Source organism: Theropithecus gelada, chromosome 5, assembly GCF_003255815.1.
Source record: "Theropithecus gelada isolate Dixy chromosome 5, Tgel_1.0, whole genome shotgun sequence".
NCBI lineage: Eukaryota > Metazoa > Chordata > Mammalia > Primates > Cercopithecidae > Theropithecus > Theropithecus gelada.
The window spans coordinates 119472548-119499199 of NC_037672.1; the positions used below are offsets into that span (position 1 = coordinate 119472548).

The following is a 26652-nucleotide window of genomic DNA, read 5'->3' on the forward strand; positions in this document are numbered from 1 at the left end:
AGTATTCTTATTTTCCACGAACGACCACCTAACACCTCGAGTAGGGCCTCCTTCAACCTTTAGGAGAGCAAAGAATTGAAAACATCCACGCTGCATTTGTCATCCGGATAGCAGAGCCATTTGCTCTCAAAGACCCCATCTGTTTTCATGATTGTTCGCTCACTGGCCAAGCTTCAGGACGTGTGAGGTAGTTTTTCTGTAAACAGGAAGGCCACCGTGGAGGTCAAGCTTCCCCATGGGCACCTTCTCAGATTGCAACTGGGGATGAAATGAGGGGTTTTCTTGAAACCCTCACGCAGGTACCCCTTGGGCAGCCTTCAACTGCTCGGGAGAAGGAGGCCCTAGGCACAGACAACCGCAGTATAAACAATCATCCCTACAGTGCTCTGTCAGGGCTACTGCGGGGCACGGGATGGTAGGGAGGAGGCCGAACTGCGCGATTTTACCTGGCTTCTCCAGGAGGGGAAGGCGGCCAGTTGGACCTGGTCCTTGTGTTCGGAGAACAGAGTCGACGTCACTCAAGCCTCGAACGCGTGCGAAGGTCGGCGTCTCTTCCCTGGGTGACGCAGGACGCGGAGGGCGGCGGCAAGACGCTGGCGCAAGCGCGGCCCAGGAGCGCCGGCCTCCAAGACGGTTAGTGATTGGACGAAGCAGGGCGCGGGGGCGCAGGCCCGGGTCCTGCAGGGGCACCGCGAGGGCTCTTTTGAAAGATGCGGCCCTGACCCTGTGGAGCTCGCGCAGAGCGGCCTGAAGCGAGAAGTTGAGGCTGGGAGGTGGGAGCAACGGCGGCGGAAGCCGCCTGCGAGCCCCCGGCCTGAGGCGCAGCAGCAGCTTCCCGTCTGCCCACATAGAGGGCAGGAAGGACAACTTTGGTGGGTAGAGGTTGGTCTAGGACTAAGGAGGCCACCGACGAGCTGATTTTTTTTTTTTCTTCTCTTCTTTTTTCCTGACCTTGCTGATATCTTCCCTAACTCCCGAGTAGTTTTAAGGTATTTTACACGGACCTCTCTATGTTCCTTCTTTCCTCCTTTGTAGCAGAGGTTTAGGGAAGGGATTCAGGAGAGAAGAGGTCCGTGTCTATGAAAACTCAAAAAGCAGTCCTGAGATCAGTTCAAGAGGGATTTGACTCTAGTCATCCGAATATGTGCCAAGGCCATTGATGGAAATAACGGGGGGGTGTGGTTTGAAGAAAACATTTTCAGTTTATATAGTGTTTTGTCTTGTTTTCTGCCAATTTTATCGTGACCTCTAGGTGAGAAAATGGCTAGCAACAATCATTGGTTTCAGAGTTCGCAGGTCCCCAGCTTTGCCCAGATGCTGAAAAAGAACCTGCCAGTTCAACCAGCGACACAGACGGTAACTACACCCACAGGATGTTCCTCAGAAAGTTACAGCCTGTCCAAGATGGCATCCAAGGTTACGCAAGTAACAGGTACGACTTTTTTCATTTGTAACAATGAATCAGTTCTTTAAGATTCTGGGATGGCCAGTAAGTTCTGTCGAGCCTCTGGTTTAAAGGTTTCCTGGTTGTATAGATATTTACCCATGGCCGTGTTCCACCTGGAGCTGGCATCTGACTCAACACTTGGAGGAGGCCTGTAGAGCTCTTTACCTGTGCCGCTCGTTTAACCATCTGTTACCACCTTGACTGTTCACCCCCCTTCAAGTGTGGCTTGCCTTTCTGAGGTGAGGCGTAAGGGAAGACACTGGACTTACACTGTTCTGTATTCCACATAGCACTTACTGTAGTATTAGGTATAAAGCAGGGGCAAACATACTTTAAAATTCGATTGAATCCAGTGAGAAAAATAGTGGATGGGAGCCAGAAGCCACGTTTTAGTCCCAGATCTGTGTCTTTCTGTATTCTAGGCCTTAGTGACATTATCTGTAAAAATGGCTTGGTTTCTGAAGGACCCTGACGTCAGTAAAGTTCCATGACCCTTGATACCACTTAACAATACATGTCGATGTTACTTTTTTGCAAAATAGTCTTAGTACTCGATAGATGCAATAACATGTGGTGCTTGTCATGTGTGCCAAAACTGTTTAATAGAAACTTAAGAAAAACGTATGACGAAGTGTATCTGGGATAACCTTCCATTTCAGGGAGGATTTAGTGCTTTTGCTCATTTTTTTAAAAACCAAATTGACAAGTATAACATTTGTTTTTAGGTAATTTTCCGGAACCATTGCTTTCCAAAAATCTTTCATCTATTTCAAATCCTGTGCTTCCTCCAAAAAAAATACCTAAGGAATTTATAATGAAATACAAACGTGGAGAGATAAATCCTGTGTCAGCCTTGCACCAGTTTGCACAAATGCAACGAGTTCAGCTTGACCTTAAGGAAACTGTGACAACAGGCAAGTGTAAAATTGTATTTGTCTTAAAAACCGAAACCAAAAGTATAGCACAATAATGGTGCTAAATTTAGTTCTTTCATCTAATATTGGGGTTAGGTAACTGATTGTATGTTTTCACAAGAATACTTAAATGTTTGTGTTCACACGTTTTTAGCCATTGCTGCCTCTACAAATAACTCACATATACCAAAGTTTTATAATCATTGAACTGTAATATTTTTATGTGTGGCTAGCTGAATGGAAATTAGTCTCATGGACTATTTTGGGGTGTAATTACTTCTTGTATCATAAACATGCTTTTGTAAAGATGTTAAATATTTGGACTATGATTATTTAATGAGAAGGATTCTGTGAGGATGATGCCTAAGAAAAGTTAAGGTCAAATTTGCCTTCTGAAACTCAAGCATTCGATTACATGATTAGTACTTTGTCTGCAGACTAGTCTGTTACAGTTTTCTCAATTCTCCATTAAACTCCCCAATCAGAATAATCTGTAACCATGCTGTGTTTGTGAAAGTCTACAGGAGTACAGATAAGGAAAATGTAGAAAGTAGTTTCTGATCTCTTCACATTATAGCCAATGATTAGGAAGATTTTAGGAAAGTGGAGGAATAAGTGCTCTTAAGAGGCCTTGACAGCTTAAAATTTTAAATTTTAAAAACTCTGTGTATATGTGTTTGTACACACACACGAGTAGTTAGATTTTTTCTTTAATTTTCCTGGTGCTAACTTGCCAGTATGGATGTCAAAGCTAACATCTTTGCTAAATAATTTTAACATGTCAAGATTTTAGTAAAGATAGTCACAGCGACATCAAGTTTCAGTCTGTTGTTTTGGCTGAAATACCCATAAACTAACAGGTGACAGAAATAATATCTTAACATAGATGGTGGTGGTAATGTAGGAGGTGGACTTAATTTCCATGTAACTAGTTAGCTTTCCTCCAGTAATCTCAGACTGCTCTTGGAAAATGCAAGCTATTGGTCATTGTAAGAAAAAATAAATGATCAGGACAAATCTTCACTGCTCTGAGAAAAAACTACTAAAAAACATGACCTGTTGGTTAATGGTGTACATTTTATGCTCAAAGTATAGTTCTATAATCCAGTGGGTTTGGTAGTGAAACCACAGTGTCAGAATTTTTAAATAGCTCTAATGTGATTTAAATTTACACTAAAGTTTGAGAACCCGAGTTATAAACAGGCTAAAGCTTAAAGGCCCCGCATTCTGACACAGGAGACTTACTAATAAATTTTAGGTGAAATATCTTTTTTTCTTTAGATAGAGGTTCGCACTCTGTTGTCCAGGCTGGAGTGCAATGATGATCCTCCCACCCCAGCCTCCCAAATAGCTAAGACTGCTGCAGGTATCCACCACCAGGCCTGGCTAATTTTCAAAATGTTCTCTAGAGAAGGTGTCTCACTATATTGCCTAGGCTGACCTCGAACTCCTGGCATCAAGAGATCTTCCAACCTCAGCCTCCCAAAGTGATGGGATTATGGGTGTGAGCCAGTGCACCCAGCCAAGATGTGTGATATACATAAGAATCATCTGGGCCACTTGTTGATTATACAAAATGCTCTCTGATTTAGTAAACCTGGATTGGAACCCAAGTGATCAGGAAGGAAGGCACTTGGGAAACTGAAGTCTGAGATGTTATAGGGAAAGCAGTTTACCCAGAAGCAGTCAGGAGTTGCTTGTAAAACGTTGATGTACATATTAAAGAGTTAATGTAACATACTTGTGAGTATGTGAGGAAATAAGATAGTGGGGTTTATGTGTGGCAGCATTGTATGTAGCCATCCGTAACCAAAGAATGGACAGTCAGATTCCTAAAGGCCTGCTAAAGTCTAAATAATAACAAGCAAAACTTCCAACAGAAGAACCTTTGACCTGTAAATACACGAGACAAGACAATACCATTTCATTTTTCATCCAAATATAAAAGCTAGGTAAAGAAATTGTGATGACTGGACATTCTGTTTAATTCTTTAGTTTATCATTATGTTTTGGTTTTCTCTTCCTCTCTCTCCCCCTCCCCGCCTCCCCTCCCACTCCCCAACCTCTACAGCTGTAATGGGTTGAGTTGCTTCTCATAATGCCCTGATAGGTACACAGGGTTTCTTCAAAGGGATCTCTTATATTCTGGAGCTTGAAAGTGTGTTAGGGCAATCCAAGGGGTAGGAGAATTTCAGCTTTCTTTGTATTAAAGTTTTAAAGACATTTGTATTTAAGTTTTAAAGACGTGAGATGTTACCTGAAATCTCCACATTTTATCTCTCATTGGCCGTTTGACAGGTAGTGGAGTGTTTACCATTGCCAGGAATTATACTAGACACTCCACATGTGATCAGTACTCTATTACTGGCCCTATTACTCATACTGAATCTGGAGCCAGCCTAGCTGCTTGAATCCTCAGAGTTAGTTCAGACACCCATTAGGCTTTAGCTTTAACCCCTATTGGTCCTACAAAAAGACTTGTAAAGTTGATGTTTAGAAGGTAGTTTTTGAGAATTTTTGTACTGGAATGTTTTCCCATGTAGAGACATTGTTTGCAAGAATACAGTAAAAATTATTGTAGCATTCATTCTGAGTTCTTTTTCAAGGTAATGTTATGGGACCGTATTTTGCCTTTTGTGCTGTGGTGGATGGTATTCAGTACAAGACTGGACTGGGACAGAATAAAAAGGAGTCTAGATCCAATGCAGCAAAATTAGCTCTTGATGAGCTTCTACAACTGGATGAACCTGAACCACGAATTTTGGAAACATCAGGTAAATACTCTTGATTATAAAGTATTTATAAAAGGTATAATTTTTCAAAAGGAATCACCTGAAAGATTTATGTTAATGAGAGTTACTTGGCAACTACAAGACAGACGTTGCAGGATTTGAATAATTTATTTCAGTTGCTGTCCACTGATGTATTTAATAGTAGTTAAAATGCTCTTGCATATTTCAGCACTGGCAGGTATAATCATGTTGCTAAACTGTCTGGTAACTTGTCAGATTGTTAATGGGTTTGAGTCCTAAAATATAGTTTTCTTTGTGATTTGTTAGATTCTTATTATGAATGTAATATTGTACATTTAATACTTAGAGGTTTTAAATGCAGCGTTTGTGAAGTTTGTGTTAAATTCAGTAAATGGTAGAATTACTTGAGAAAATGACCTAAGGTAGCATAGCAAATAGATTAAGTGTGTAAACTCCAGAATTAGATTGCTTAGGTTGGAATATTGACCCTATGCTTTCAAGTTGTTTGCCCTCTAAATCTGTTTCATTTGGAGAGGGGGGACAGTGATAGTTGCTACCTTCTATGGTTGTCACTAGGATTAAACAGTGCATGCAAAGTCCTTAACCAGTGCATACTGAAGAATACACAATCAAATTACAAAATATTTAAAATACTTTGTTGAACTCAAGTTAAAACATACCTATAGAATTTCCTAAGCATCCAATTGAATTATCAGAAAATATATTGATGATTAGTTTTTCATACCTTTTCCTTAATAGCTTTCAAAATGTTTATGTACGACTAGCAAATGTTTGGCCCAGTGGTCTGCAAACTTTAGTTTCTAAACATTTATTTTTTTTCCTCCGTAAAAATTAAGGTAGCATTTAACCATGTCTACTGCCACTACTTTGAAAATTAAGGCAGCTTTTACCTATCTCTGCTGTCGGCACTTCTGTATTCATTATTGTTTTCTCCAAAAAGTGCCAATAGTGCCTTAATGACAACGAAAAGTTCTTTAACAATATATTCTATCTTGGGCTAGAGCCTGAAAAAATAATAAGGTCATCTTTTTCCCTATAGTGAGCTACAGTTTCTGTTATAGGAAGTCAGGGACCCCGAACGGAGGGACTGGCTGAAGCCATGGTGGAAGAACATAAATTGTGAAGATTTCATGGACATTTATTAGTTCCCCAAATTAATAGTTTTATAATTTCTTACGCCTGTCTTTACTGCAGTCTCTGAACATAAATTGTTAAGATTTCATGGACACTTATCACTTCCCCAATCAATACTCTTGTGATTTCCTATGCCTGTCTTTAATCTCTTAATCCCATCATCTTTGTAAGCTGAGGATGAATGTCGCCTCAGGACCCTGTGATAATTCCGTTAACTGCACAAATTGTTTGTGTAGCATGTGTATTTGAACAGTATGAAATCTGGGCACCTTAAGAACAGGATAACAGCAATTTTCAGGGAACGAGGGAGATAACCTTAAAGTCTAGCTGCCTGTGGGCTAGGCGGAACAGAGCCATATTTCTCTTCTTTCAAAAGCAAATAGGAGAAATATTGCTGAATTCTTTTTCTCAGCAAGGAACATCCCTGAGAAAGAGAATGCATTCCCAAGGGAAGGTCTCTAAAATGCCTGCTTTAGGAACGTCTGTGTTTTACGATTGTAGATAAGGGATGAAATAAGCCCCAGTCTCATGTAGTGCTCCCAGGCTTATCAGGACGAGGAAATTCCTGCCTAATACATTTTGGTCAGAGCAGTTGTCTGCTCTCAAGCCCTGTCTCCTAATAAGATGTTATCAATGATAATATGTGCCCAAAGCTTTATTAGCAATCTTAATGTTGCCCTAGTCCTGTGATCTCGCCCTGCCTCCATTTGCCTTGTGATATTTTATTACCTTGTGAAGCATGTGATCTCTGTGACCACACCCTATTCGTACACTCCCTCCCCTTTTGAAAATCACTAATAAAACCTTGCTGGTTTTGTGCCTTGGGGGACATCACAGAACCTGCTGACATGTGATGTCTTCCCCTGGGGCACCCAGCTTTAAAATTTCTCCTTTTGTATTCTTTCCCTTTATTTCTGAGACCAGCCAGCACTTAGGGAAATAGAAAAGAACTTACGTGAAATAACGTTGAATTATCGGGGGCTGGTTTTCCCCCCGATAAGTTTCTTCTTTAATTTGTCTACTCTAGACAACTGAGTTTAAAACATCTATTTGTCTTATGAAAGGATGTAGAAGATAAGAGTTCAGTATTCATTTCTTTGCTTTTCTCTATTGACAGTTTTTCTGGTCTTCTCCTTATTCACAACATAAAACTTTTAAAACTTTAGTTTTTTTCAAAATTTTGAGCTCATCACTGTTTTAAAATTATTTTTCATGTATGTCTTCATTAATATTTTGCACATGGTTTTTTTATGTAGTGTTTTTTGTTTTGTTTTGTTTGAGACAGAGTCTCACTCTGTCACCCAGGCTGGAGTGCAGTGGTGCCATCTCTGCTCACTGCAACCTCCGCCTCCCAGATTCAAGTGATTCTCATGCCTCAACCTCCCTAGTAGCTGGGATTATAGGTGCCTGCCACCACACCCAGCTAATTTTTGTATTTTTAGTAGAGACAGGTTTCACCATGTTGGCCAGGCTGGTTTGAACTCCTAATGATCCTCCCACCTCAGCCTCCCAAAGTGCTAGGATTATAGGCATGAGCCACTGTGCCTGATCTGATGTCGTTTTTTTTTTTTTTTTTTTTTTTTTGAATTAAAAAAGGATACATGGGCAGAACATACCAGTTTGTTGTACATAGATATACATGTGCCATGGTGGTTTGCTTTACCTATTAACCCATCCTCTGTTCCCTCCCCTAACTCTCACCCCCTAAAAGGCTCTGGTGTGTGTTGTTCCCCTCTCTCTGTCCATGTGTTCTCAATGTTTAACTCCCACTTATGAGTGAGAACTACAGTATTTGGTTTTCTGTTCCTGTGTTAGTTTGCTGAGGTTGATGGCTTCTGGCTTCATCCATGTCCCTGCAGAGGACATGATCTCATTCCTTTTTATGGCCACATAGTATTCTATGTACCACATTTTCTTTATCCAGTCTATCGTTGATGGCCATTTGGGTTGGTTCCATGTCTTTGCTATTGTAAATAGTGCTGCACTAAACATACATGTGCATGTGTCTTTATAGTAGAATGATTTATATTCCTTTGGGTATATACCCAGTAATGGTATTGCTGGGTCAAATGGTATTTCTGGTTCTGATCCTTGAAGAGTCACCATACTGTCCTCCACAGTGGTTAAACTAATTTACATTCCCACCAACAATATAAAAGCATTCCTATTTCTTCACAGCCTCACCAGCATCTATTGTTTCCTGACTTTTTAGTAGTAGCCATTCTGACTGGCATGAGTTGGTATCTCATTGTGGTTTTGATTTGCATTTTTCTGATGATCAGTGATGTTGATCTTGCTTTTTTTCATATGTTTTTTGGCCACTTAAATTCTTCTTTTGAGAAGTGTCTGTTCATATCTGTTGCCCACCTTTTGATGGGATTGTTTTTTCTTGTAAATATGTTTAAGTTCCTTGTAAATTCTGGATATTAGACCTTTGTCAGATGTGTAGATTGCAAAAATTTTCTCCCGATTTGTAGGTTGCCTGTTTACTCTGGTCATAGTTTCTTTTGCTGTGCAGTTGCTCTTCCATTTGATTAGATCACATTTGTCAATTTTGGCTTTTGTTGCAATTGATTTTGGCATTTTTATCATGAAGTCTTTGCCCATGCCTGTGTCCTGAATGGTATTGCCTAGGTTTTCTTCTAGGGTTTTTATGGTTTTGGGCTTTACATTTAAGTCTTTAATCCATCTTGAGTTAATTTTTGTATAAGGTGTAAGGAAGGGGTAGAGTTTCAGTTTTCTGCATATGACCAGCCAGTTTTCCCAGCACCATTTACTGAATAGGAGATCCTTTCCCCTTTGCTTGTTTTTGTCCAGTTTGTCGTAGATCAGATGGTTGTAGATGTGTGGAGTTATTTCTGAGGTATCTGTTCTGCTCCAATGGTCTATATATCCATTTTAGTACCAGTACCATGCTGTTTTGGTTACTGTAGCCTTGTAGTATAGTTTGAAGTCAGGTAGCATGGTGCCTCCAGCTTTGTTCTTTTTGCTTAGGATTGTCTTGGCTATATGGGGTCTTCTTTGATTTCATATGAAATTTGAAATAGTTTTCTAATTCTGTGAAGAATGTCAGTGGTAGTTTAGGAAAGTAGCATTGAATCTATAAATTACTTTGGGCAGTATGACCATTTTCACAATATTGATTCTTCTACCCATGAGGATGGAATGTTTTTCCATTTGTTTGTGTCCCTTCTTATTTCCCTGAGGAGTGGTTTGTAGTTCTTCTTGAAGAGGTCCTTCACATTCCTTGTTAGCTGTATTCCTAGGTATTTTATTCTCTTTGTAGTGATTGTGAATGGGAGTTTATTCATGCTTTGGCTTTCTGCTTGCTTACTGTTGGTGTAAAGGAATGCTTGTGATTTTTGCACATTGATTTTGTATCCTGAGACTTTGCTGAAGTTACTTCTCAGTTCAGGAAGTTTTGGAGCTGAAAAGATGGGGTTTTCTAAATACAAAATCATGTCTACAAGCAGAGACAACTTGACTTCCTCTCTTCCTATTTGAATACCTTTTCTTTCTTTCTCTTCCCTGATTGCCCTGGCCAGAACTTCCAAAACTATGTTGAATAGGAGTAGTGAGAGAAGGCATCCTTGTCTTGTGCCAGTTTTCAAAGGGAATGTTTCCAGCTTTTGCCCATTCAATATATTGGCTTTGGTTTGTAATAAATAGCTCTTATTATTTTGAGCCATGTTCCATCAATACCTTGTATATTGAGAGTTTTTAACATGAACGGATGTTGAATTTTATCAAAGGCCTTTTCTGCATTTATTAAGATAGTCATGTGGTTTTTGTCTTTATATGTGTTTTGTGTTTCTATGATGGATTACATTTATTGATTTGTGTATGTTGAACCAGCCTTGCATTCCAGGGATGAAGCCGACTTGATTGTGGTGAATAAGTTTTTTGATGTGCTGCTGGATTTCATTTGCCAGTATTTTATTGCAGATTTTTCCATTGATGTTCATTAGGTGTATTGGCCTGAAGTTTTCCTTTTTTGTTGTGTCTCTTCCTGGGTTTAGTATCAGGATGATGCTGGCTTCATAAAATGAGTTAGGGAGGAGTCCTTCCTTTTCCATTGTTTGGAATAGTTTCAGAAAGAATGGTGCCAGCTCCTCTTTGTATTTCTGGTAGAATTCAGCTGTGAATCCATCTGGTCCTCGACTTTTTTTTGGTTGGTAGGCTATTAATTACTGCCTCAATTTCAGAACTTGTTAGTGGTCTATTCAGGGATTTGACTTCTTCCTCGTTTAGTCTTAGGAGGGTGTATGCATCCAGGAATTTATCCATTTCTTCCAGATTTTCTAGTTTATTTTTGTAGAGGTGTTTGTAGCATTCTCTGATGATAGTTTGTATTTCTGTGGGGTCAGTGGTGATATCCCCTTTATCATTTTTTATTGTATCTGTTTGATTCTTCTCCCTTCTTCTTTATTAGTCTAGCTAGCAGTCTATTTTGTTAATTTGTTAAAAAAAAAAAAAAAAACCAGTTCCTGTATTCGAGTTTTTTGGATGGCTTCTCATGTCTCTGTCTCCTTCAGTTCTGCTCTGATCTTAGTTATTTCTTTAGTTTTTGGATTAGTTTACTCTTGCCTCTCAAGCTCTTTTAATTGATGTTTGGGTATCAATATCAGATCTTTCTAGCTTTCTGATGTGGGCATTTAGTGCTATAAATTTCCCTCTTAACACTACTTTAGCTGTGTCCCAGAGATTCTGGTACATTGTCTCTTTGTTCTCATTGGTTTCAAAGAACTTCTTGATTTCTGCCTTAATTTCATTATTTACCCAGGAATCATTCAGAAACAGGTTGTTCAATTTCCAATAAATCATGTGGTCTTGAGTGAGTTTCTTAACCCTGAGTTCTAATTTTATTGTACTGTGGTCTGACAGTTTGTTTGTTAGGTTTTCAGTTCTTTTGCATTTGCTGAGGAGTGTTTTACTTCCAATTACGTGGTTGATTTTAGAATTAAGTGCCATGTGGCACTGAGAAGAATGTATATTCTGTTGATTTGGGGTGGAGAATTCTGTAGATATCTGCCAGGTCCACTTGATCCAGAGCTGAGTTCAAATCCTCAATATGCTTGTTAATTTTCTGTCTCATTGATCTGTCTAATACTGACAGTATGGTGTTCAAGTCTCCCACTATTATTGTGTGGGACTCTAAGTCTCTTTGTAGGTTTCTAAGAATTTGTTTTATGAATCTGGGTGCTCCTATATTGGGTGCATATATATTTAGAATAGCTCTTCTTGTTGAATTGTTCCCTTTACCATTATGTAATGCCCTCCTTTGTCTTTTTTGATCTTTGTTGGTTTAAAGTCTGTTTTGTCAGAGACTAGGATTGCAACCTCTGCTTTTTTCGCTTTCCATTTACTTGGTAGATTTTTCCTCCATCCCTTTATTTTGAGCCTGTTTGTGTCTTTGCACATAAGATGGATCTCCTGAATACAGCACACCAATGGGTCTTGACTCCTTACCCAGTTTGCCAGTCTGTGTGCTTTAATTGGGGCATGTAGCCCATTTACATTTAAGGTTAGTGTTGTTACATGTGAATTTGATCCTGTCATCATGATGCTATTTGGCTATTTTGCACACTACTTGATGCACTAGTTTATTCATAGTGTCATTGGTCTTTATATTTTGGTGTGTTTTTGCAGTGGCTGGTTCCAGTTTTTCATTTCCGTATTTAGTGCTTCTTTCAGGAGTTCTTGCAGGGCACATCTGGTGGTAATGAAATCCCTCAGCATTTGCTTCTCTGGAAAGGATTTTATTTCTTCTTCACTGATGAAGCTTAGTTTGGCTGGATATGAAATTCTGGGCTGATAATTCTTTTTCTTTAAGAATGTTGAACATTGGCCCTCAATCTCTTCTGGCTTGTAGAGTTTCTGCTGAGAGGTCCACTGTTAGTCTGATGAGTTTCCCTTTGTAGGTGACCTGGCCTTTCTCTCTGGCTGCCCTTAACAGGTTTTCCTTCATTTCAGCCTTGGAGAATCTGATGATTATGTGTCTTGGGATTGATCTTCTTGTGGAGTATCTTAATGGTGTTCTCTGTATTTCCTGAATTTGCATGTTGTCCTGTCTTGTTAGGTTGTGGAAGTTCTCCTGGATACCATCCTGAAGTGTGTTTTCCAGCTTGTTTCCATTCTCCCTATCTCCTTCTGGTACTCCAATCAATCACAGGTTCGGTCTTTTTATGAAGTCCCATATTTATTAGAGTCTTTGTTCATTCCTTTTCTTTTTTTTTTTTTTTTTTTTTTTGGTCTATTCTTGTTTGCACGTCTTATTTCAGTGAGGTGGTCTTCAAATTCTGATACCCTTTTTTCTGCTTGGTCGATTCAGCTGTTGATACTTGTATATGCTTCACAAAGTTCTCAGGCTGTGTTTTTCAGCTCCATCAGGTAGTTTATCTGAACTGGTTATTCTAGTTAGCAATTCCTCTATCCTTTTATAAAGGTTCTTAGCTTGCTTCTTTGCATTGGGTTAGAACATGCTCCTTTTAGCTCAGCGTAGTTTTTTATTACCCGTCTTCTGAATCATACTTCTGTCAGTTTGTCCATCTGATCCTCCATTCAGTTATGTGCCCTTGATGGAGAGACATTGTGATCATTTGTAGGAAAAGAGGCACTCTGGCCTTTTGGATTTTCAGTGTTTTTTCATTGATTCTTTATCATCTTCATGAGATTGTCTAGTTTCAGTCTTTGAGCCTGCTGACCCTTGGATAGGGTTTTGGGGGAGCTTTTTTGTTCTTGTTGATGCTGTTGTTGCTTTCTGCTTGTTAGTTTTTCTTTCAGTACTCAGGTCCCTCTTCTATAAGGCTGCTGCGCTTTGCTGGGGGTTCACTTCAGGCCCTATTCATCTGATTCTCTCCCGTGCCTGGAGATGTCACTCAGGGAGGCTGGAGAACAGCAAAAATGGGTGCCTGCTCCTCCCTCTGGGGCCTCTGACTTTGAGTGGCACCAACCTGATGCCGGTAGGATCACTCCTGTATAATGTGCGTGACAACCCCTATTTGAATGTCTCACCCAGTTGAGTGGCACGGGGAGCAGGACTTGCTTAACAGAGCACTTTGTCCTTTGTTGGAGAGGGTGTGCTTCGCTGGGGAGAAACCCACTTCTCTGTGCTGCCCGGATTCCTCAGAACTACCAGGAGGAGAGGCCAAGTCTGCTGGTCCACAGAGATTGCCGCCACCCTTCCCACTTAGGGGCTCAGGCCCAGGGAGATCCAAATTCTGTCCGTGAGCCTCTAGCTGCAGTTATTGGAGATCCTGCAGGGAAACCCCCTACCCAATGAGGAAGGATGGGTCAGGTTTAGGCCTGAAGACGTCCTCCGGCCACAGAATGCCACAGCCAGTATGTTGGGCTGTGGGGACAAGTCTTGGTACTTGTTTCTTTTGTTTGTTTTTTGTTTTGAGACAGTCTCTCTGTCACTCATACTGGAGGGCAATGGCACAGACTCAGCTCACTGCAACCTCTGTCTTCCAGGTTCAAGTGATTCTCGTACTTCAGCTTCCTGAGTAGCTGGGATTGCAGATGCACGCCACCATGCCCAGCTAATCTTTGTATTTTGAGTAAAGATGGGGTTTCGCCATGTTGCCTAGGCTGGTCTCAAACTCTCGGCCTTAAGTGATCTGCCCAACTAAGCCTCCCAAAGTGCTGGGATTACAAGCGTGAGCCAACGTGCCTGGCCTTGTACTTGGTGTTTTAAAACGCAAAACATCTTGTACAGTCTTTCTTTCTTTGTTGAAATTATTTATGCCTAATAAACAGGATTTAGTATCTTTAATTTTCATTCCATGGAATTAAATCTATCTTTCTCTGAGTTTTAAAGTTCTGCTTATCTAAAATCCAGAATTTCAACAACTCTATTACTGCTGGGTTTATAACCAAAAGAAAATAAATTATTCTATCAAAAAGACACGTGCACTCTTATGTTCATCTCTACACTATTCACAACAACAAAGACATTGAATCAACCCAGGTGCCCATCAGTGGTAGATTGGATAAAGAAAGTGTGGTATATATACAACTGTGGACTACTATGCAGCCATTAAAAAAAATAAAGTCATGTCCTTTGCAGCAACATGGATGGAACTGGAGGCCATAATCCTAAGCAAATGAACGCAGGAACAGAAAACTAAATACCTCAAGTTCTCACTTGTTAATGTTAGGAGCTATGCATTAAGCATATATAGCCATAAATATTGGAACAGTAGACACTGTAGACTACTAAAGCGTGGGGGGAGGTGGGGGTAAAAGAAAAACTACCTTTGGATACTATGCTTACAATCAGGGTGATGGAATCCATATTCCAAACCTCAGCATCATGCAGTATTCCCAGTTAACAAACCTACACATGTACCTCTTCTATCTAAAAAGTTGAAAATTTTTGAAAACAAAAAATATTTATGCTTTATAAATAATGTTACTGTATGGTATGGGGGATGTAGTGCTCTAAATAAATAAAAGTGGAATTTCTTATCAGATTAAAAAAAAAAAGTCCAGAGTGTATGTATCTAAGCCATACTTAGTATTTTTTTCTTTTACTGGTATGAGCTCTAAGGTGACATTGTCATCTTTGTTCATTTCTGTCTTCCTCAAAATTAATTCCAACGAAGCAGTTCTGTTTGCTTTCTTTGTCTTTATGAATGATTCTTAAGAGAAACTGACTATTTTAATTGATACCTTGGCTTCTGGAGCTTCTTCCTTAAGTTTTCCTGATTATTATTATTATTATTATTATTATTTTGTCTGCAGGTTTAGTGGTTTTTAAACTTTTTTCTGTACTCCCTAACTTTGGAGACTAAGTTGAAAAGCAGTTGTAAAGAGTAGGACTAAAAGCATTGAAAACTGTGAATGTAGCATTCCCTTAGAAAAATGTCCTGGTAAAATAGTGTTATTTATAAAATGATATACTTTACTCATTAATTTTTAATAGAACATTAATTTAAAATGTTTTTCAGAGTATTGTAAATAGAAAGTTGTTTACATGTATCTAAACTAGGACTTCATTTTAGCAGCTTTTCAGGATGTTTCATCTATTACAAAGCAAGCAATATTGTAGTATGAGATTAGGAAACTCAGAAATTTGTTTGCATAAACAATTTCAAAATAGGAAAGACATTTATCAGGGCTGAGCTAATGAGTATTTGATGGCCCAGAGTTGGCAAAAATACAGAAAAAAATAATTTTTGGATTGCTGTTTTATTACAGAACAAAAAAGAAATACCAGCTCTTTGGAATGTTGAAGTTTCATGTTTCCTTATGTTTTTGTTTTGTTTACAGGTCCTCCTCCTTTCCCTGCAGAACCTGTTGTTTTACCTGAACCAGCATATGTTTCAAAAGTACATTATGGTAGGAAAGTTTTTGTGATGTTCTTCTTTAGAAGAGTAGCCCAATTAAAAATAGTAACAACATAATTAAAATAAGCATAGGTGTGAAAATGTACATTAACACTTTATCATCCAAACCTTTCACACTTCTACAGAAAGGAGAATTTTTTTCTATACTATGCTAAAAATGAAAGAAATAAGGAATGGAGAGGAAAGGCTGAAGAAATTTTTTTTTTTTTTTTTTTTCCTATAAGGAGATGTTTTATCAATTTCATACATCTTTTTTAGAATTCTTTGTTTTGGTGGGCTTGTCATAAATGAAAACCAATAGCTTTCTGGTACTTGGAGGTCATTTGAAACATTCATTTCAAATAATTTGTTTATTTAGTTTTAATGGCCATTATTTGTCACTCAAGCCTGAGAAAGCTGCAGCTTCAATTGAAGTTACTAGTTGTGTGACATAGTGTGGCCTAGTTGTGTGACCTGTTACTTCTCTGTGTACCTTTTTTACTCATCTGTAAAATAGTTATTACAGTAATTATCTCATAGGGTTATTATGAGGATTAAATGAATTCATAAATGTAAAATTCTTACATCAGTGCCTAGCACACCATAGATGCTCACTAAATAGTAACTAATATTATTTTATTATAACAGTCACATTTCACATTGTATGATAGTTATTATATACTTTGCCTGTTAGATTATGAATATCCTGAAAGCTAAACAATTATTCTTAATTTTTACATTTACTACCTAGTGAGCACACTTCAGACTTTAACGAGTATTTGTAAGAGGAAAAAGAAAAGGAACCTTTATTTTCCATTTTCCTCACCTGCAGGCTAGGATTTGAAAAGTTCTATGCCTATTCAGCATTCACTGTCTTTCTAAGACAGAGTAAAAGGCCTTGCACATTTATGTGCTTGCTTGAAAGAAAAGGACCAGACCAGGGAAAATAGGCCCTTTCAAAAGACAAAATCCACCAATAGTTAGATGTAGTGTCTGGCCTAACAGTTGTAAGAATTGATGAAGTGAGGGCAATGAGGGATCAGTCCTACAGCAGTGATCTCCTAATATGGGAAGAGGCTCTTGTCTTTCCTTTCAACTTCTGTGGACATTTTTAGTGAATAAGAGGATAGAATCCTAAGTTAAGGATGGCAAATAATATAGATTGCTATTACTTCGGGAAAACAGTGATAATCTGTGAGAAAGAATATGTAGTTTTTAAAAATACCAGGTTTGGTAGGCTCACGTCAGGAGACATATATTTGTCAGAAAAGGGAAAGCAAATTCTTTAAATTTATGGGTAAAAACAAGTTTTGAATGTTATAACTTTTGAAGAAGAACGATTTGAGACCCCCAAACTATTGGGCCAGTTACAGAGGTAGTCAGTATTTCCCAGCCTGTCTGGTTTGCTATATGTATATACATTTGTGTGTGTGTGTGTGTGTGTGTGTGTGTGTGTATGTATTTATTTTTTTATTTGAGATGGAGTTTTGCTCTTGTCACCCAGGCTGGAGTGTGGTGGCACAATCTCAGCTCACTGCAACCTCTGCCTCCCAGTTTCAAGCAATTCTCCTGCCTCAGGCTCCCAAGTAGCTGGAATTACAGACACCCACCACCAAACCCTGTCTCTACCTCTATTTTTAGTAGAGACAGGGTTTCACCATGTGGACGAGACTGGTCCTGACCTGTCCCGACCTCAAGTGATCTGCCTGCCTCAGCCTCCCAAAGTACTGAGATTACAGGCGTAGGCCACCACGTCCAGCCTACTTTGCTAACTGGACCATATCTTCATTAAAAATAATGAGGCCAGGCACGGTGGCTCATGCCTATAATCCCAGCACTTTGTGAGGCCAAGGTGAGTGGATCATGAGGTTGGGAGTTCAAGACCAGCCTGGCCAATATGGTGAAACCCTGTCTCTGCTAAAAATACAAAAATTAGCCAGGCGTGGTGGTGCATGCCTGTAGACCCAACTACTCGGGAGGCTGAGGCGGAAGAATCGCTTGAACCCGGGAGTCGGAGGTTGCAGTGAGCCAAAATTATGCTATTGCACTCCAGTCTGGGTGACAGAGCAAGACTCCATCTAAAAAAAAGAAAAATCCATAGATAACTTTTGATGTATATTCTTGGTTATAAACTGTTCTATGGTAATCCTAGGTTACTTAGAACTATCTTCCTCCTCTTTCAAAATTTCTAGCTTTTTTAGTGAGAACATGGAACTGTATTAAGAATCTAAATGCTTAGTGGTTTGTAGTGGTTCTCAATGGGACAAATAATAAGAGAATGTATTTTGGTTGTCACAATGATTAGGGCATTCAGTGGGGTGCTGGTCATCTTGCAAAGTGTGTGGCACATACCTGTACAACAAAGAATTGTCTTGTGTCCAGTATGACTTTTGAATATATCATCAGACAAACTCTACAGATATAAATCAGTAGTCTGCTAGTATATAATACTGACATATCTTTTTATAAGTTATCCAAAAAGCTCAATAACTCATATTCTTTTAGAATTGAAAACTTTGAAATCTCAGTCATGACCTAAATTATAAATTTGCTTACAGATATCTATAAATTATTAAATAATTTGATTGTAAGGTTATGATAAGAATAATAAGACAGCTCTGGGAGGAGGACAATGTTCTTGAAATTTATGTTTTGATTTTTTTCTAGAAGGGAGAAATATTCAGTATGCAAAGATTTCACAGATCGTTAAAGAAACATTTAATCAACTAATTTCTAATCATTCAGAATACCTGAAATATAGCAGTTCATTGGCTGCTTTTATAATTGAAAGAGGTAAGTCCAAATATTTGGGAAAAAGTAATATTGTAATAATCTAATAGTAATATTTTAGTTAACTGTCTTTGCCCCTGTACACAATGGTGTTGCATTGATCTGAAGTGACTTTTTCTGGTAAGTGTGGGTCATTAAACACAAAGCTTCTCCAGAGTAGAAATAAAGCACACTGACCAGGACCCAACAGAGAACTGCAAAATGGTAAAAGTCCTAACATTTTAAACCTTAGCCCTGCTGGCACCACTACCCTCCTGAAATCTAGTCCTCAGTAACATTAAGAATGGCATCTTTTCTTCTTTTTCAAGTAAGAAAAGATTGATATATGGAATCTTTTTCTTGTGGACATGTAAAGTTGTGATTCTAACTATGTTTTTATCTTTTGTTAACCCTTTAATGTTCTGAGTTCATCATTAATTGAAACCATTTGAGTCTTACATTCATCTCTGAATTAGATATTATAAATTACATAGAAACAATTTGAGATTTGATTCCTATTCTTAAGGAGTTGTTATGATCTAAGTAGGCACGGTAGATAAATATACTAGTTGAAAGTCTAAGATGATAAAAGTTAAAACTTGTTTTCCATAATGCAAAAAGTGTGTAAGAATTCTTAGAAAAGAAATGATAGAGTTTAAAATCTTTTGGAATAGGCATGACTTAAGCTGTAACTTTAAGGGTTGATAAAATTTGGATACATAGAAGAAAGGAAGACATTTTTGCATAGAGAAAGGAATGAGGGAAGCAGCAGTGAGAAAACTGCAGGAAAATGAGGTAAATTTATTGCTAGTACAGATTAGTCTATGTACAGGAGTAATACAAAATGCAATTAGATTGATAAAATAGTGCCAGATTATGGAGTGGTTTAAAAACAGGTCAAAAGTTAAATTTAACAAGATCAATTAAAGCTGTAATTTCAAACAGTGATAGACTGTGGGCTGTAATTGTTGGGAGCATTAATCAGACTCAGTTCCACTATTTAAATTACTTTGGGCAAATTATATACTTAACATCTCTATGCTTTAATTTTTTCTTATTTCTTAAAAGTAGAGATAATAGAAACAATAACAATCCAACTTCATGGAGTTGTTAGGATTAGATATAATAATGTCACTACAGTATTTAGCATAGTACTTGGCATTTAGTAAAAGTCTAATTTCATTTGTAATGGTTAAGATAAATGAGTATTTAAACAATAATTGACAAATAATTTTTTTAAAGATTTCTGGGGTTAAACCTGAATTATAGAATCACAATTTATGTGGTTGTGATGGAGTGCCTACATTAGAGTTGAGATGGACATAAATGGGAAGGGAAAAATACAGTTTTAAAAAAAATTGATAAGGTAAAAGTGGACAATAAATGATGGATGAAGTGACATGAATAAAAAGTAATACCAACATTTAAAGTTGACATAGGATAATCATATTTCCTCATCCATAGGGAATCTAGAAGCTAGTGTGAAGCTGATTGGAGAAGAGCATGGATAAGAATAATAAATGTAGTTTTAGATAATATGAGTATGAATATAAGCAGGGAAAGCCTGAGTGAAATCAGATGAACATTCCTGGAGTCACTCACACAATCAGTACATATTTAAGATGTATTATTAGAAACTGCCTCATCAGTTTTAAAAAATTTCAGTAGTTTTGGGGGAATGGGTGGCGTTTGGTTACAGAGATAAGTTCTTTAGTGGCGATTTCTGAGGTTTTGATGCACCCATGACCCAAGCAGTCTATGCTGTACCCAATGTTATCCCTCATCCCCTCTACTACCCTTCCCCCGGGGCCCCAGAGTCCATTATATCATTCTTATGCCTTCATGTCTTCCTGGCTTAGCTCCCACTTGTAAGTGAGAACATACAATGTTTGATTTTTCCATTCCTCATTACTTCCCTTGGAATAATGGTCTCCAACTCTGTCCAGGCTGAGTACTATTCCAGGGTGTGTGTGTGTGTGTGTGTGTGTGTGTGTGTATGCATGCCACAATTTCTTTATTCACTCATTATTGATGGGCATTTGGGCTGGTTCCATATTTTTGCAATTGCAAATTGTGCTGCTATAAACATGTGTATGCCGGTGTCTTTTTCATATAATGACTTTTTTTTCTTCTGGGTAGATACCCAGTAGTGGGATTGCGGGATTAAATGATAATTCTACCTTTAGTTCTTTAAGGAATCTCTTTACTGTTTTCCATAGAAATTGAACTAGTTTACATTCCTACCAACATTGTAAAAGTATTCCTTTTATACCACATACACATCAACATCCGTTATTATTTTAATTTTTAAATTATAGCCAGTCTTGCAGGAGTAAGGTGGCATTGCATTGTGGTTTTGATTTGCATTTCCTAAATAATTAGTGATGTTGAGCCCTTTTTCATATAATTTTTGGCCATTTTATATCTTCTTTTGAGAATTGTCTATTCGTGTCCTTAGCCCATTTTTTTTGATGGGATTATTTGTTTTTTTCTTGCTGATTTGAGTTCCTTGTAGACTCTGGATATTAGTCCTTTGTCAGATGCATAGTTTGCAAAGATTTTCTCCCACTCTGTGTGTTGTCTGATTACTCTGCTGATTATTTCTTTTGCTGTGCAGAAGTGTTTTAGTTTAAGCCTCATCTATTTATCTTTGTTTTTGTTGCATTTACTTTTGGGTTCTTGGTCATGAACTCTTTGCCTAAGCCAAAATGTAGAAGAGTTTTTCCAATGTTATCTTCTAGAATTTTTATGGCTTAATGTCTTAGATTTAAGTCTTTGATCCATCTTGAGTTGATTTTTGTATGAGGTGAGAGATGAGGGACCCAGTTTTATTGTTCTACATATGGCTTGCCAATTATCCCAGAGTCATTTGTTGAATAGGGTGTCCTCTCCCCACTTTATGTATTTGTTTGCTGTATCAAAGTTCAGTTGACTGTAAGTATTTTGTTGTATTTCTGGGTTCTCTATTCTGTTCCATTATTCTGAGTGCCTAGTTGTATATCAATACCAATACCATGTTGTTTTGGTAACTGTAGCTTTGTAGTATATAGTTTGAAGTTTGGTAATGTGATGCCTCCAGATTTGTTATTTTTGATTAGTCTTACTTAGGCTATGCAGGTTGTTTTTTGGTTCTATGTGAATTTTAGGATTTTTTCTAGTTCTGTGAAGAACAATCATGGTATTTAGATGGGAATTGCTTTGAATCTGTAGATTGCTTCTGGCAGTATGGTGATTTTCACAATATTGATTCTACCCATCCTTCAGCATGGGATGTGTTTCCATTTGTTTCTGTCATCTGATTTCTTTCAGCAGTGTATTGTGGTTTCCCTTGAGATCTTTCACCTCCTTGGTTAGGTATATTCCTATTTTTTTTTTTTTTCTGGCTGTTGTAAAGGGGGTTTAGTTCTTGATTTGATTCTCAGCTTGGTCACTGTTGGTGCATAGCAGAGATACTGATTTTTGTACATTGATTTTGTATCTTGAAACTTTATTGAATTCATTTATCAGCTCTGGGAGGTTTTTGGATGAGTCTTTAGGGTTTTCTAGGTATATGATCATATCATCAGTGAACAGTGACAGTTTGACTCCCTCTTTACTGATTTGGATGTTCTTTATTTCTGTCTCTTGTCAGGTCGCTCTGGCTAGGACTTCCAGTACTATGTTGAATAGAAATGATGAGAGTGGGCATCCTTGTCTTGTTCCAGTTCTTTCTCGGGGGAATACTTTGAACATTTCCCTGTTCAGTAATGCTGACTGTGTGTTAGTCATAGATGGCTTTTATTACCTTAAGTTATGTCCCTCCTATGCCAATTTTACTGAGGGTTTTAATCTTAAAGGGATGCTGGATTTTGTCAAATGCTTTTTCTGTATCTATTGAGATGATCACATAATTTTTGTTTTTAATTCTGTTTATGTGGTGTATCACATTTATTGACTTGCATATGTTAAACCATCCCTACATCCCTGGTATGAAACCCACTTGATTATGGTGTATAATCTTTTTATGCTCTTGGATTCAGTTAGCTAGTATTTTTGTTGAGGATTTTTGCTTCTATGTTCATCAGGGATATTGATTGGTCTTTAGTTTTTCTTTTATTTAATGTCTTTTGCTGGTTTTGGTATTAGGGTGATACTGGCTTCATAGAATGTTTTAGGGAGCATTCCCACTTTCTCCGTTTTTGGAATAGTTTCAGTAAGATTGGTAGCAATTCTTCTTTGAATGTCTGATAGAATTCAGCTGTGAATCTGTCCAGTTGTTAACTTTTTTGTTGGCATTTTTAAAATTATGGTTTCACTCTTACTGCTTTTTATTGGTTTGTTCAGAGTTTCTATTTCTTCCTGGCTTAATCTAGGAGGGTGTCTTTTTTCAGGAATTTATCCATCTCTTCCAGGTTTTCTAGTTTGTGCATGTGAAGGTGTTCATAGTAACGTTGAATGATCTTTTGTATTTTGGTGTCATCACCTATAATATCTCCTGTCTCGTTTCTGATTGAGCTTATTTGGATCTTCTCTCTTCTTTTCTTGGTTAATCTCACTACTGGTCTATCAATTTTGTGTGTCTTTTCAAAGAACCAGCTTTTCGTTTCATTTATCTTTTGGTTTTGGTGTTTTTTGTTTCAGTTTTATCTGTTTCTGCCCTGATCTTTATTATATCTTTTCTTCTGCTGGGTTTGGGTTTGTTCTTGTTTTTGTAGTTCCTTGAGGTGTCACTTTAGATTAGTCTGTTTGTGCCCTTTCAGACTTTTTTATAGGCATTTAATGCTGTGAACTTCCCTCTTAGCACCACTTTTGCTGTATCCCAGAGGTTTTGATTGATTGTGTCACAATTATTGTTTAGTTCAAATAATTTTTTAATTTCCATGTTGATTTCATTGTTGATACAAAGATCATTCAAGAGCAGATTATTTAATTTCCATATATTTGTATAGTTTTGAGGGTTTGTTTTGGAGTTAATTTCCAAATTTATTCCACTGTAGTCTGAGAGAGTACTTGATATAATTTCAGTTTTCTTAAATTTACTGAGACTTGTGACCTCTCATATGGTCTATCTGGTAGAATATTCCATGTGCTAATGAATAGAATGTATATTCTGCAGTTGTTGGGTAGAATGTTCTGTAAATATCTGCTAAGTTCATTTGTTGTAGGGTATAGTTTAAGTTCATTGTTTCTTTGTTGACTTTCTGTCTTGATGACCAGTGTAGTGTTGTTAGTGGAGTATTAAAGTTCCCCACTATTATTGTGTTGCCATCTATCTTTTTTCTTAAGTAGTAGTAATTATTTTATAAATTTGTGAGCTCCAATATTAAGTGCATATATATTTAGGATTATGATGTTTTCCTGTTGGACTAATCCTTTTATCATCATATGATGTCCCTCTATGTCTTTTTTAACTGCTACTGCTTTAAAGTTTGTTTTGTCTGGTATAAGAATAGCTACTCCTGCTTGCTTTTGGTTTACATTTCGTGGAGTGTCTTTTTCCACCCCTTTACCTTATGTGAGTCCTTATGTGTTAGGTGAGCCTCTTGAAAACAGCAGAAACTTGGTTGGTAAGTTCTTATCCATTCTGCAATTCTGTATCTTTTAAGTAGAGCATTTAGGCAATTTACATACAATATTAGTCTTGAGATATGGGGTACTGTTCTATTAATCATGCTAGTTGTTGCCTGAATACTTTGGGTGGTTTTTTTTAAATTGTATTATGGTTTTATAGTCCCTGTGAAATTTATGCTTTTAGTAGGTTCTATTTTGGTGTATTTTGATAATTTTGTTTCAAGATCCATAATTCCTTTTAGCATTTATTTAATACTGGCTTTGTAGTGGTGAATTCTCTTAGCATTTGTTTGTCTGAAAAAGACTTTATCTTTCCTTCATTCATGAAACTCAGTTTTGCTGGATACAATATTCTTGGCTGATAATTATTGTTTACACACTCTAAAGATAAGACCCCAATCCCTTCTGACTTGTAGGGTTTCTGCTGAGAAATCTGTTAATCTGATAGATTTTCCTTTATAGGTTACCTGATGCTTTTTTCTCATAGCTCTTAAGATTCTTTGCTTCATCTTGACTTTAGATAGCCTGATGACTTTGTGCCTGGGTGATGATCTTTTTGTGATGAATTTCCCAGGTGTTCTTTGAGCTGCTTATATTTGGATGTCTACATCTCTAGCAAGGCCAGTGAAGTTTTCCTCAATTTTTCCCTCAAATACGTTTTCCAAACTTTTAGATTTCTCTTGTTCCTCAAGAACACCATAGTTATTATGTTTGGTCATTTAACATAATCCCCAATTTCTTGGAGGCTTTGTTCATTTTTTTAAGTTCTGTTTTCTTTGTCTTTGTCAGATTGGGCTAATTCAAAAGCCTTATCTTTGAGCTCTGAAGTTATTTCTTCTACTTGTTCTAGTCTTGCTAAAACTTTCCAGTGCATTTTGTATTTCTCTAAGTGTGTCTTTTCCAGAAGTTGTGATTTTATTTTCGTTATAATAGCTTTTTCTCTGGAGACTTTTTCATCCATACCCTATATATATATTTTTAATTTCTTTAAGTTGGTTTTCACATTTTTCTGGCACCTCTTTGAGGAGCTTAATAATCAAGCTTCTGAATTCTTTATCTGGCAGTTCAGTGATTTATTCTTGGTTTGGATGCATTGCTGGAGAGCTAATGTGATCTTTTGGGGATGTTATAGAATCTTGTTTTATCATATTACCAGATTTACTTCTCTGGTTCCTTCTCATTTGGGGAGACTGTTTCAGTGGAAATATCTGGAACTCAAGGCCTGCTCTTCACATTCTTTTTTTCCATTGGGTGAGCCCTTAATGTGGTGCTCTTCCCTTCCCCTAAGGATGAGTCTTCCTGAGAACCAGACTGCAGTGATTGTTATTGCCCTTCTGGGTGTAGCCACCCAGCCGGGTTATCAGGCTCCGGACTGGTACTGGAGAATGTCTGCAAAGAGTCCTGTGATGTGATCCATCTTCAGATCTCCCAGCCATGAATACCAGAACCTGCTCTAGTGGAGGTGGCAGGGTAGTGAAGTGGACTCTGTGGGAATCCTTGGTTATAGTTTTGTTTAGTGTGCTGGTTTTCTCAAATGCTGGCTATGCTAGCAGTGAAGTTGTCACATGGACAGACTCAGGACCTCTGGTTAGCCAGCACATTGCAGGAGGTGAAATTAGCTGTTGTTTTCTCCTTCTTTGGAGCAGGGTGGTTCTGTTATGAGTTGCTGTAATGACTTGAGTTGGTTGGCCTCCAGCCAGGAGGTGGCACTTTCAAGGGAGCACCAGCTGTCATCAGAGAACGGGGGGGATATAAGCTTGCCCTACCTTAGCCAGGATAAGTATTCAGGTTTCTCTGGCAACTGATGGGGCTGTAGAGCTCCCAAGAGTGCCTTTTGTCTTCAGCTACCAGGGCAGGTAGAGGAAAACCATCAGGTAGGAGCAGGGTTAGGCGGGTCTGAGCTCAGACTCTCCTTGTGCTGTGGCCACTGTGGAAGATGGCAGGATGGTTCTCAGGCCAATGGAGTTATGTTTTAGGGGGATTATGGCTGCCTCTACTGTGTCATACATGTCACCAGGATAGTTGGGGAAAGCTAACAGTGACAGGCCTCACCCAGCCCCCACACAGCCAACAAGGCCAGTCTCACTCCTGCAGTGTCCCACCAACAGAGCTCAGTTTATATTCAGGCAGCAGCAGGCAGGGCTGAGATCTGGCCCGAGGCTATAATCCTCCCCACTGAGAAAGCAAGCAGGGCTCTCAGGCCTGCAGCCTGTCATAGGATATGGCTTCTGCACTCCTATCTGCACTTCCCATTCGCCCCCATGGATTTTGCTCAGGAAAATTTGCACTCAGTCAAAATTATTACAAACTTCAGCTAGAAGCTTCCTTTAACCTGTGGCCCCTTCCCAGTCCCACTGGCTGCCTTATCCAAGGACCCCTATGAGATAAAGCCAGGGATGACTTCAATGGGCTGGGGTCTGGGATCTCCTACAGGGCTCTTCGTGCTGTTTGTCTTCTATTTTGCTTGGCTCCCTAAATTTATTTCATCTCTAGGTAAAGTTAAATCCTTCACCTGTGATCTGGATTTTTATGTTCCCCAATGTGTGTTCAGAGGTAGACTTTTCCCCACCTCACACTTTGGGAACTCACAGTTTTTCAGCTGTCTCACAGAGTTTGCAATGGCAAGCTACTTCTTTCAAAGGGTCTGTGAATTCCTTGGTTTTCCTGATATGTTCCTGCAGTGGTTCTTGGAGCAAAAGTTCATGATATGAGTCTCCACACACTATTCCGTTCGT

The 26652-nt window shown here is 38.3% G+C and overlaps 1 protein-coding gene across 3 annotated transcripts in view; it reads left to right on the top strand.

Annotated features, from left to right (window-relative positions):
- The first annotated feature begins 216 nt into the window (after positions 1–216).
- Positions 217–26652, top strand: part of ADAD1 (adenosine deaminase domain containing 1) — a 52508-nt gene continuing 26072 nt past the window's right edge. Inside the window, exons 1-6 of one of the 3 annotated variants that reach the window (XM_025385329.1) lie at positions 217–633; positions 1253–1432; positions 2173–2361; positions 4968–5135; positions 15543–15611; positions 18266–18391. In XM_025385329.1, the coding sequence (XP_025241114.1) occupies positions 1261–1432; positions 2173–2361; positions 4968–5135; positions 15543–15611; positions 18266–18391 (724 nt within the window). In that variant the 5' untranslated portion in view covers positions 217–633; positions 1253–1260. Of the gene's footprint in view, positions 873–1252; positions 1433–2172; positions 2362–4967; positions 5136–15542; positions 15612–18265; positions 18392–26652 lie in introns of all 3 variants that reach the window. The other 2 variants (XM_025385332.1, XM_025385330.1) reach the window with 2 other exon arrangements.